At 45.1% G+C, this 12916-nt stretch overlaps 1 protein-coding gene across 1 annotated transcript; it reads right to left on the bottom strand.

Moving 5' to 3' along the window:
* Positions 1 to 605: 605 nt before the first annotated feature.
* Positions 606 to 12101, bottom strand: TDRD6 (tudor domain containing 6). The gene is made up of 5 exons (XM_075144919.1): positions 5456 to 12101; positions 4899 to 5017; positions 3720 to 3809; positions 2834 to 2891; positions 606 to 1245 (listed from the first exon to the last, which is right to left on the bottom strand). Exons 1-5 carry the CDS (start codon positions 12099 to 12101, stop codon positions 1184 to 1186), a joined length of 6975 nt encoding a protein of 2324 aa, XP_075001020.1. The 3' UTR covers positions 606 to 1183.
* Between the last annotated feature and the right edge of the window lie 815 nt (positions 12102 to 12916).

Here is a 12916-nt window from a genome sequence, read left to right as displayed (position 1 = left end):
TCATGTATTGTCTCTATTAAGGGAATCAACATGTGTTTCTCTTACTGAGTGAGCATTAACACTTGAGATCTACTGTGATACTCAGCCAGACTATTACATTGTCAGAGATCTTGGGTTCCTAAAACATTATGGCAGCATGAAAAATCCAGAGCCTCTGAAGAGGAGGAAAAACCTATGCTATACAGGAGCATGGAACAGGACTGGAAAATAGAAACCCCTTTTCAGCACGAGGTGGAGAATAAAAGGTGAGATAAGCTGCAGCTGTTTTAAGGAGAAGTCGTTACCACACTGTACACATGCAGCAGCAAAACCGTTCTACTAGGTCTGCTTCATATTTATAGGAAAAGCTTCATCTTTCATTAGTGCAATTAATGCCATGTCATAAATACAAGTTCTATTTTGTACATGACTCTGATCCTTCAAAGCATTCGCCATAGCTCACAGTGCTCTAGAGAGCTGTTTAGGGTCAAAACAGAACCAGTAACTGCAGGACGTGCATAGCTACATCTAACTGCAGCAGTACAGTTGAAGAAAGATACTCGGTATGCGCACAGCATTGGGGCTTATGCATTGGGAAAGAACGCAAGTCATTAACAAAACACTGATCAGTATATGCCAGCCAAAGTTTTATTCCAGCTTCTTCCATTGCTTTACAACAGCACCAAATGCAAGACTTCAACCCAAAACAACTATGTTCCCCTACAGAGAAAAAACTCACTCCACAAAAAAAGAAGATACCCTCAACTTCTCTTAAAGGAAAAAAAAAAAAAGAACACACACTTAACAATGCAACTTTTCAAAAAGCAAACATCAGAAAGCAGTATTGTGCAGCACAGCAGCCTATACAGCAGCTCACAAAAAATCTTTGTTCAAGAACCACCTACCAACAGCTAGATGCAAGTTAGTGCACACACACATTCAATAAGGAATGCCAGTCAAGAGGCAAATTCTTATTTAAGTAAAGAAAGTACAGCTATAAGAAGCCAAGCTGACAATAACGGTCTACCAACAAGCACTATTCTTTGACAGGAAAGTATGGTAGTGACAAGCATTTGCTCAGTTAGGTAGAAGAAACACTCAACGCTTTGCTTGTATTCTTGTTCCCATGAAAACATATTTTCACGGGAATGTTCGTGTACACAGGTACTTGTTCAGCTTCATGTGGTGAACATGTCACTTGGTTTCAGGAATGTTGGAGGACATGAGGATCTTCCACTAAATCTGAACTGCTGCCAGTTTGCTTTTCTATAGGGAATAAAAACAGATTAGACCCATCAAGATGTTTCTATAAACATATATAAGTGCATTAATATCTAAAGTCATAGCTCTACACAGCTTCAGACTAGATGTCATCAGCATATTGGACCATATTAAAAGACACTTACGCAAAGTTATTGTATAAGAATAAGGCAGTTGAAACAACAGAACTGGCCAAGAAGATGAAGCAAGCAGTGCTCCCAGATTTCAGTTATGAGTTCAAGTCACTCCATCCCTCAGTGGGCTTCACATACGCCTCTGCGGGAGTTTTTGCATCCTGTGGATCAGGTACCTTCTGCTCAAACAGCCTTTCCAGGCAGTGGCCCACGTGTGCAGCAAGGTCCAGTTCTGTGCCACGTGGTTACATGACCTTAGCTCAGATTTTCTGCGCTGTTGCTGAGAGGGTGCATACACTAATACCGTGCAAAGTATTCAAGAACACAGACAGTGGGCAAATTTGGACAATAATAATTAGCAACCATAGAGGGAAAAAAAAAAACTAATATGAAGTGGTAAAAACTGTAAAAGTATTATCAAAACCAAGAATAATCCTGCACTGGAGTGATGCAATTGAGGGATGACTTGTAGATTCACTAGTTGAACATTTTAATCAAGTTCTTTTAACTACTTTTTTGCCCAACAGATAACTAGATCTCTGTTGCAGGCTTCATTATTTGTTACCCGTAAACCAGTCAGCTTTCAGTACAGTTGTTCTGAAATACAATTACCAGTTCAATCACTGAAAACAAATGCTATCTCTACTTAAGCTTAGTTCAGTCTCCATCAGGCAACCACTGGTCAAACACGGAAACAAGTTACATAGAGATGTTCTGGAGTCTCCGTCCTTGGATAGATTCCAGACCTGAAAGGAAGGTCCTAAGCAACCTGATCTAGTTGACTCTGCTTTGAGCACCTCCAAAGGTCCCTTTCAACCAGAACTGCTCTATGATTCCACACATGATAGGAACAGTATATAATCAGAAAGAACCTGTACTATTTTCTTTGGTACACAGAACAGGTGTTCACCAGTAACACTCTAAAATTTTTAAGTAAGAATAAAGATGTACGTGCACTATTCACAAACTATCCTTACAACAACTAAGATGGTATTATTATGGGTTTAAATTCATAGACCAAGATCTATTAAGGGATTGGGGCATTCAAATCCCAAACTACAATGCTTAGTAGAGTCTGCCTTAGCAGTGACTCGCCTTGCCCCAGAAACATGAGCAAGAGTAGCATGCTGGTGGCCAGTGCTCAAAACTCTACCAAAATCTGTAACTTAGGTGTACCACCCCAGCTTGTCCAAGAGACTCAATCCACTAGGTTGAATAAATAAATACTAAATTGATTTCTAATCAAGACAGAGTAGCAGCTTTCATTGCATGTATTCACCATTAAACTAACAGTATGTAAGCTAATGCTACTAAGAAAATTACAACAGTATTAAATACATGCGCTCAAAAAAAAAAAAGTGTTTCAACTGTATTTTCTAAAATACAGCATTTTCTAGAAAATTAGAAAGCATCCACGCACTGAGTACACAACCTCTTTGAGAGGTTTAAGGTAGTCTTACCTGGAATTAAGGACTGCTCTGGTAAGGACTGCAAGTTTTCGGTTGCAGGGGTTATTGCCTAAACAAAAGGGGATTCCGTTAGGAAGCTGTCACTATTGCCAAGATAGTTTTCTATTGAGGTGCTTCCTTTAATACTAAGCTCACTTTTTATATCAGTAAAAAGTTACTGCTGGACTCTTACTTACCACTGTTTTCCCCCCCTTATAACTCACTACAGAAGTCTTCTGTCCACTTTTTGCTTTGATGCAAAAACTGCACGTGAAGAATGAACTGGAAATTCATTCTGATATCGTCAGTAGCATGGCTGACAACCTGAGTTTTGGGTTCCAGACATGAGTTTTTCATTCATTGGTACTTCATGAAGAACACTGGTGAAAACCTTACTATCATTGCCTAATTACTTTGTAACAGAAGTATTTTTCATGACTTACCAGTTAGTTACATGCTCTACTAGCACGATCTATCAAACACCACATATCATCAGCATTGTTCTACAGTTCTTGATTAATAGTAGTCTTCCAGTAATATTTCTTCCTTCAAGCTGTTTTCATTAATCTAGTCCCAGACTGAATTCACAGTCCTCAGGCCAAATGGCTGACAGTTTATATAAATCTATATAAATAGTTTTATATATTGTATCAGTTATACAATAGATTTATACAAATTTCTACAGTCTCCATAGAGATCTATTAGGAAAGGAAGGACAATATGATGTCTTAAAGAAAAATACTGTGCTTCTAGCGGTTGGCATGAATGCACAGATTTAGATTAATGCTACTTTGCCCTTCTATTCTCATGGTGACACAGGAAGAATCACAACTAAACTCAGAGCACCCTTTCTAAAAATCGGTACTGTCCTGCCCAGTCCAATACCACACTGCCATACCTCAGGTGATCTGCAAGCCAAGTCAGGAATACCGTTCCAGACATTCTCAGGATCCACAATCTCCTCATTCCCACTGGAGAGATTCAAGACCTGTACAGACAGAGCCGAATCATATCTAGCACAGCAGTGGATCCTGAGAGTACACTCAAAGACGACTTATAGTAGGAAAACACAATTGAGGACTCCCTGCCTTTGAGAAGGCTTTCAGTGTGGATCTTGCAAGGAAGAGCAAGTTAACCTCTAACAAAGCTGAATATCACTACTGAATCTGCTCAAGGCTCTCCTGGGCTTCTAATCCAAGTATGGTGAGAGAGGAAGGCTGGAAACCACCTACTAGATCAGAACCAGTAAGAAACTGATGAATAGGGATATCGCTACATACCTGACACTGACACTCATCTGAATACAGCTGAGGTTAGCTTCAGATACTTAAGGAATCTACTGGCAAAAGAGCTGGCTTCCATGATTTCAGGCATTCAATCTTCCAAAAAGTTACTTTTATGAAATGATCTTTTGGATTTGCAGCCTTAAATTACAACTTAAAGGCTCTTTTATGTAAGTATAATGCCTGTGCATATGTGTACATACACACACACTTTCCCTGAACTGGAGGAAGACTTCTCATTTATCCCATAGCTTAAACAGCAGCAGAACAAGGCAGCCCGTTAGATTATGATCTACTATTAAAGTTAACTCCCACCAACCACTAATTCAATACACATTTCACTGAAGTAGGAATAGTTGTGTATTCATTATTAATTACAGTATAATTTAAGTTTCTTCACAGGTTTCTACTGTTCTAGCACTAATTCCTCAAAACATCAGTAAAATAATGCCAAGTTTCATGAGCATTTAATGGTAACACAGCTCCACAGCAGAACATTAACTCGCAGGCCAGACAGAACCACACACATATGAGTATGTATCTCAAACTGGAGCCAGATCCTTCAGTCTTCGCAGTCAATGCAGGGGAATAAGATGTGAGGGGAATATCAAGTGTTGACATATAGCATCCATGGACACTGCTGTTTTTATGTGGTCTGTAAGTCCAGAATCAGCCTTTGCAATACTAAGTCTTAAATTCTGTAATAGAATTCTGTAAAATATTCAAAGTTTGGAGGAAGATCAAAGAAGGACCAGATCTTAAGAATGCAGAAAGAGTATTCAAATCATACTTACCCTGGTACCTTTTTCAGATACCTCCAAAATGCGAGCCTCACACCATTTTAGAGAGGTCCACACCACACATTTGGAACCAACAGCAAAGCCCTTCAGATTACAAGTATACTCACTGTGTTCTACAAAAATGATGACATATCAATGAAGGAGGAAGAAAAGAGAAAAAAACCCCACCCCTCCAAAAGACTCAAATGCCTCACAGACTACCTCCCATACTCCCCTACCCCCCTCCAAAGTACTCGTACTTAACAGGCATTTGAAAGTTAAAAATCTGTCGTCGTGAACTGTCTTGAAAATGCATTTCATATTCAGAAAGAGATTTCCAATCATAAAATCATTAACCTCTCAAAGTAAGATTAGTTGCTGTCAGACTGTCATATTATCCATGAGATACTACGCTTAGTCTGATGTCCATAACCCATCAAAGCATACTGACGTTAATGCTAATATAGTAACTTATTAGGGAACAAAAATTAGGTTTCTGCAAGAAAGCTATTCTCATGTTTGAATGTGCACAACATTTTGATTATTTAACTCCTTAAAATCAGATACTTTACCTGCACCGCAGTCAGCCAAGTTCCCACTTTGCTTTTTTTCTACTTCTTCATCCCCAGGCTTACAGTCTGAAGACTGCACATGTGTATTTCCACATTCTTTAAATGAGTCAGTTAAGTCTTGTTTCATCCATTCTTCCACATAACAGTCATCTTTCTTCTTCTGCCACTCCTTATGTTTCTCAACTTTGCAGTCACATGATTTTACAGTGCAAACAGGCCTCTGATTCATTAAGTCTTTTGTAAGAAATGAAAACTGACTTCCACTATTTTCAGAACTTTGCAGTGCAGTGTGTTCCAACCCTAACAGGTCCTCCTCCCCATCTTCCTGAGATGGCTGCACATCAGGCAGTACCAGTTCCAGAAGCTGCTCAATTTCGGTACCTAGCATTGACAGCATGTCATGGGTCTTCAGGTCCAGTTGTTTCTCAGGTCTACCACCAGATGAAGACAGCCTTAGCGAAGGAGGCTCTACTTCCGTCCAATCTTCTGGTATAGCTTCTGCTTTATGAACTCCAGACAACTTCAACTCCAGTTTCTTTGCCATCTCTCCCAAAGATGTCAGCTCTACTGTCTTCTGTCCATCACTAACTGAAGGTACCAAGCTCTCTCTCTCATTAAGTGATGGTAAGATTTCAAGAAATTTCAGAGCTGCCAACTCCCCCGTCTCCTCACTCACAACTGGCAGCTGAAACAATTCCCGTTCCAACACTTTCTCTCTTGCTTCATTGCCCAAAGCTGCCTGCATTTCAAGTGACTCTGTTTCCAGAGCTTCCTTTGTTTCTTCACCAAAGGAGGACTGCACTGAAAGTGCCTCTAGCTCTAGTATGAACTCTTTTAGATCATCATACGAAGAGTGCGTTTGTAATTGATCCAGTTCTAGTAACGTCCCCATTTCATCACTCCAAGACGACTGTACCTGGAGCACTGGCAATCTTTGCAGTTCTTGTTTGTTTCCTCGGAAAAGACTGGCTGCTGAAGCACTGCCTGTCATTTCTGCTTTCAGCTCAGCATCCTCTCGAAACAGTACTTCAGATAACTCTTGTTCTGCAGCTTTCATTTCACTCCCCAAAATATGAAGACTGCAGCCTCTCGTTGGTTCTAGTAATACATTGTTACCTTTACCTGAAGGAGAGAGCAGTATCTCTTTATCAAAGTTGCTTTGATGCTCAACTGTTTCACATCCATCATCAGCCTTCCCAGACATATACTCAACAGCTCCCACTGACACATTCGCTTCTACAGTATTTGAACACCCAGAAGTTACACCCAGGAAAGGTTCAGAACAAAGTAAAGCACTTTCACTTTCTTCTTGAGCTAATCCACAAACAGCAGTAGTTTCTCTTTTGAGACAAAGACCAATATTATTGTTTGAACATCTGTTTTCCTTTAAGGGGTTCTCAAGGTTTGAGAAAGCATTGTCACCAGTTCCTTTATTAGCCTTCCAAAAAGGCTTCATCTCTGCATTAATACTCTTGCCAGAAGCTTCCAGCTTGACAACAGACAGAGAGACTTCAGAAGCTTTGTCTTCCCAAGTTTCTATTACTTCAGCTTCTAATAAGAGGTCTTTGGTCATATCATAAAACTTCTCTTTTGCTTCATTAAGCCATGAGCCCTCTGAGGAATTGAAACCTGACAGACAGCAAGCAAATGCTTGATTAGGTATTTTGAGCAATTCACATGGAATTTGTCTGATCATCTCCAAGCTAACAGCTTCCTCGCTTCCATAATCCACGTGTCTAACAACTACATTGTCACCTTTTATGCTGCTGACTTTAGCTCTGTAGAACTTTCCATCTTGACTGTATTTTGCCAGACAAATATCACCACTTTTAATACAAGATCTGCAATCATTCAAAGAGTTTAGCCCAAGGTTTTCAGCTTCCTCTATTTTTTCCTCTACGTAGTTCATGTCTTCTGTATCAGCACTGCAACTCCAAAAATATTCTGGACCATTTACCACTGTGACATAAATTTTTACAGTCTGACCTGCCTCTGGAAACTTCCAGATAAATGATTTACAATCACTTACACTGGAAATTTCATTTTGTGCCTGAGGAGGCAAAGGCTCACACGCAGCTACCATGTCACTGTTCTCTCTGTCAAGTATTTCTGTTGAACAAGATCTTTCCCTACTTGCAAGATTTTCATCAGCTAAATCCACTGTTATTATACCTTGATGGTCACTGAGAATGACTTCCCATTTATCCTCAACCTTCTCTACAAATTCACACGTTAGTAGAACTTCACTTGTTCTCTTGGTGAAGTAAAGCACTGCTTTCTCTGCCCAGTCTGTATTTTTTTTGTGTTTCAGTCCACCTAGGAAGCAGTGAATGCTTATTGCTGGAATAGATGACAAGTCTTCAGGGAGTCTGTGCGCTTGATCAACATTAATTACTGAAATATTACCATAATCAATATATTGTATACTTATCAAATTGTCAGAAGTCTTCTCTTTTACTACAGCTCGATACCACAAGCTGTCTTCTGAATAAACAGCACTGATTAAGTCTCCTGCTTGGAAAAGTTGTCCACAAGGGTTCTTTGCTTGTGTCCTATTGTTTAAGCTTTCCGAAATGCTGTTAAGCTGGGCCTCGTCACTTTCTAGTTGAACATAAAAATCCAACGGATCATTTACATGAGACACATACACTAACACTTTAAGAGCTGGCACTATCTTCTGTTGCAGTAGATCAGATACATTTTTAAGCGTTATACACCTGCCTTCAGCATCAGATTTAAGATCTGACTGTGTATCCATCTGGACGGAGAGCAGAGACTCCTCCCCCGCTTTATTTAACAAAAAAGCACCCTTCTTACTGCTAAGTATTTCATCAGATTCTAGTAATCCAGCTGCCAGATCTCCCTTCGTAGCAGGCTGGAAAAGGTTTACATCTCCTTCTTTGAAGTGCCTTTTGCTACTCCCCCCTCCTCCCTGGGCTTCAGATCTGCTTTTTTTTCTTTCAAGAGGCCTACCTGCATTTAAAGGGGACTCTGCAGGCTCATTCCTCTCATTCACATCTGTATTTCTAGAGCACAAAGTTTCATTTTCTACATGCCTGCACTGTCCTGTATTGTTTATTAAGCTTAACTCCTCCTTCAGTTTTGCATTAATTTGAGTATTACCATCAAACAACTCAATCAACAGTTTACCATCAGATTCCTTTGCTACAACTACCGCTTTTAATTGCCTTTCTAGGACAGCTTGCTTAAACCATGTTGTAGCTTCTTTGGGAACATTAGATATATCAGATAAGGAACACTTTATGGCCTGCATTGGCAAAAGCAAGATATCACAAGCATCACTGGGTAAAGGAAGCAGATGATCTTTCTCTATTGTCTCTGTGTTCCCAAAATCCACAAAGAAGACTTCTGTATTAGGTTTTCTTTTCACAATTACTCCCCTGTACCAGTGATTATCAGTATACTTTGCTAGACACAAGCTCCCAGACTTTTGCACAGTTTCTAAGCTTGTCATTGTTTCACTTAGGCGACCGATGTTATCGATAAGCTGTGCTAAGACATCTGCACATCTTTCAAGTTGGCAGTAAAATGTCCATGGATCATCAACGTGCGTAATATAAACATCTTCCTCACTCCCAATTTTGATACCGTGCATAGAGTAATAGTAAGAATGAAGCTGAACCATGGATACCAGAGGCTTTTGAGGACATAAAGGTCTGGCCACACCTCTCTCAGTCAGAAACTGGCAAGCACTCTGAAAAGGTGTCATTAAATCTACAATGTTAAATAGCTCCTTATTGTTTATCGAAGCCAAGGCAAATATTGTACACTTCAGTTCAAAGTGAGATGACGAAGTATCAACAAACTCCTGAAAAGCCTGAATTGCTTCTTCATCCCAAGCAAAAGGATCCTGACCATTTGGCTGGATTAAGTTGTAAAGGCTGCACCTGAAAGCCTGAGCCTCTAACTTAAGAAAGCGTTCATTAGTTGAGCGGAGGTTTGTTAGAGAGACCAGCTCTCTGTTGCCATAGTCAACATATATGACTTCTACTTTTCCTGCGGAAGGAACTTCACCAATAATTAAAGCCCTGTACCATTTTTCATCCTCTGAGTACTGGGCTAAACATACAGAATTTGGCCAAGCATGTGGGTGGGATGAATTTTTACAATACTCCTGAATTTCAGCCATTAATACCTTAAGATCATGGCAATTTCTACTTAACTGACACCAAAAATAACTAGGATTTTCAACATATGACACAACTACATTAACTGTACTTCCCACTTCTAATTGACCTCCATAAGAGGAACCTGGCTTCATTTCCACATAATAATTCTGTCTCCAAGAGATGGGCAGGTTTTCCTTGCCCTCATACTTCTGGGCAGGAAGAGATATACCACTTTTAGAATTGTGAATGGCTGCAACAGGGCTCCCTCTGACCATCACAGCCGCATAAGGATTAAGCGCTCTATCACTTCTCTTTAGATCAGGTTCTTCTCTGAGCCTCGTCTTTGCATTTATCTGGCTTTCCTCCCCAGCATGTGCTGGGGAAGCGGCCTGGCTCACAGCCTTATCAGATGATTTCTGGGGAGTCTCAGGTATTTCACACCTCTGGTATTCAGCATATCCTCCCTGGGCCATGAGTTTACTTACACTTTTCTCTCCTAATTGGGACTGGTCAAAAATTTCAACCATGTATTTGTCACCCTGCGCGCTCAAAAAATGAACCTTTAGTCCCTTGTTCAGTACAATCTCCCTGAAGGCAGACAGAGATGCTTCACTCCAAGTCCCTCTCAGAGGGGAGACACCTGCCAAACAACACTTCAGAGCTAAAGCAGGTAGTTCCCTGAACCGAGGGAGCAGCTCCTTTACCACACCCTGATCTACAGTTTCCGTATTGCCTCTGTCCACCAGGTGTATTTCTACCCCACTGTCCAGTACCCTGGTGATCACCGCTCGATAAAAGGCACCCTCTTTCCCACTGGCACAACAAAGGGATCCAGGCTGTAGGTCCCACCCAGCACCACCCAGCTTCGTGGCATGGGAGTAAAAATTCCACATGCTCTGCCTCAGCTGCCTGAAGAGCTGGCGATGCTCATGGAGCTGCAGCCAGAACTCGGATGGGTCTTGCAGGTGGGAGACCCGCGCGTCGTGGAATGCGCCCAACTTCAGACGCACACCAACTACAGGAGCAGAGGCCAAGTCTCTGTGTGTTAAAGCAACAGGAGGTGCTCCTGGTGGCAATTCCAGTTCTTCAGCTGTGGATTCTTCTACTTCCAGCTGCTCCCGAGCCTCAGTTTGGCTGACTTGCATACGGCTGCTCAACAGGCAGCCAGCCCGCATCCCAAAAAGACGGTTCAAGTTGATGCTGTTTTCCCCATACAGGCTCACATAATAGAGATGCTCGAAGGAGTTAAAGGCTTCGATGCGAGCACTCACTCCTTTGCCTAGCACCAACGCCTTCAGCTCATCAATCTGCGATGGGGACCAGCCACAACCCCCATCCGAGATACCCTGAAGAGCACATGAATATGTCACCACAGGCATGCGGAAACACTCAGCAGGCAAATGGCGCAGGTTAGCTCTGGTCACAGTCTCCTTCCTGCCATAGTCCACAAAGATCACCAGAGCCACTTGCTGGTCCTGCTCCCCAGCAATAAGCTCCAGCAGGAGTGCACGGTACCACTGGCCATCTATGCCACGGGCAGCACAGGGTGAGCCCACTTTGGGTAATAAACCCCACTCCCACCGGTCGTAAGTGTGACGCATGGTATCAGAAAGGCAACAGATCTCCTGGGACAGGCTCTGCAACTGGCAGTAGATGTGGTGTGGGTCAGAGACATGGGTCACTAGGACAGGCTCTGTCACACCCAGCTGAAGCTGCGGGTAGAAGTAATCCGAGGCAGATGACACAGGCTGGTATGACAGCAAAACTTGGAGAAGCTGTGGCACTGCAGAACTTACAAGGGAACATGCTGGAGGCTGCAGACTGAGCTGGTTCCTTAAGTGGCCATAAGCTAGGTAGCTCCTGAGCACCTGGCAGAACCAACTGGGAGTGACCTGCCTGGCCAGGCCCAGGTGATGCATCTGGGCCACGAGCTGGGGCAGCTCAAGCACTATGAGCTGCGGCGTCATCACCTCCTGCACTATGCCAGACACCTCCTTGCCATGCAGATAGCTGAGGAACTCCATAGCCTCCACTGTCCAGGTGGAGACTGGTGCATCCCCACAGGCTGCCACCCTGGGGCCTCCAGAGGGCATGACATCAGCCACAATACAGCCCAGCACCTCAGGGGGCAGGTGGAAAAGCTCCTTGCAGCCCCGTGCCAGATAATATGCAGACGTGACCACGGTGCAGCCTTCATCAAGCAGGAACACGCGGTAGTCCTGGCCACGGCGACTCACCACGCAGCAGCGATACCAGAGCCCAACCACCTCCACCAGGCCCAGGTCTCCAGTGCTCAGCTCAGTCCCACCAGCCACCAGTCCGCCGGGACCCGGGGCGGCCGCCAAGCGCGGCCCCACCGCCGCCTGGATCTCACGGCAGAGGCGGATGTAGTCAGCACTGCGCTCACCCACCAGCCCCCACAGCCGCACAATGGGCACCTCGGGGCGCAGGCCCACCGCGCAGACCCGCAGGGCCACGGTGGCACCGGGGCTGACCATCCCCGGCCCGGAGCTCATCCCGCCGCTTCTGCCTTCGCCGCCCGCACGAGGCCAAATGGCCGCCCCTCCCCGGCCTCATAAGGCACGCACCGCCCACGTGACCCGCGGGGAACCGTTACGCGGCTGCCCGAGTGGTCGAGTCCATTTTGATCCCCCACGGCGGGGGGGAAGGGGGAACAGGAGGGGCGGAGCGGGCTAATACATCGGGCCGCTCCTGTTAAACGGAGACTGCTCGGAAGCGCCGCAAAGAGGAGGGTTATCGCCGGGGCACGCTGGAGCCGCAGGACTCAGCCCAGAGCCCGCTGGAGCTGCCCTCGCCCAGAGTGGAGCGCTCCACGCCGGCTGCGTGGTAGCGGCACGGCCAGGGGGCGGGGTGAGGGGAGAGCCCTCCGAGCCCGCGTAGCCTCCATTGGCCAGAGCGGGCGCCCGGGGCGGGGCGCGCGTGCAGGGCTTGGCGACTATTGGCCAGGGTGGGGCGGCAGTGTGAGGGCGGGGTGGGGCGCTCGCGGCGGCGGAGGTCCGTGAGGGGCCGGGCGGGGTGCGAGGCTGCCCGCCGCCGGCAGCCGTGGCCGGGCGCGCAGCGGGGGCAGCCCCCGGCCGACGGCTCTCCCCGGCCTCGCCGCAGCCAACCTCCCGGCGGGGCAGAGGCGCCTGAGGGGCGGGCTGGGTGCTCAGGGCCGCCCCTCCGCCGGCAGCGAGGCCCTGCCGCAAGCCTGCCTCAGGCTTCTTCAGCGCCTGAGGTGGAGACCGCCCTCCGCCTGTCACCGTCCGATCTGCGCCCTCCATCTGGGGCCGCCCTGTGCCTCCTCCTGCTGGCTCAGCCATCTGCAGCA

Source organism: Calonectris borealis, chromosome 3 (genome assembly GCF_964195595.1).
Source record: "Calonectris borealis chromosome 3, bCalBor7.hap1.2, whole genome shotgun sequence".
Classification (NCBI taxonomy): domain Eukaryota; kingdom Metazoa; phylum Chordata; class Aves; order Procellariiformes; family Procellariidae; genus Calonectris; species Calonectris borealis.
This window is presented reverse-complemented; position numbering and strand designations above follow the sequence as displayed.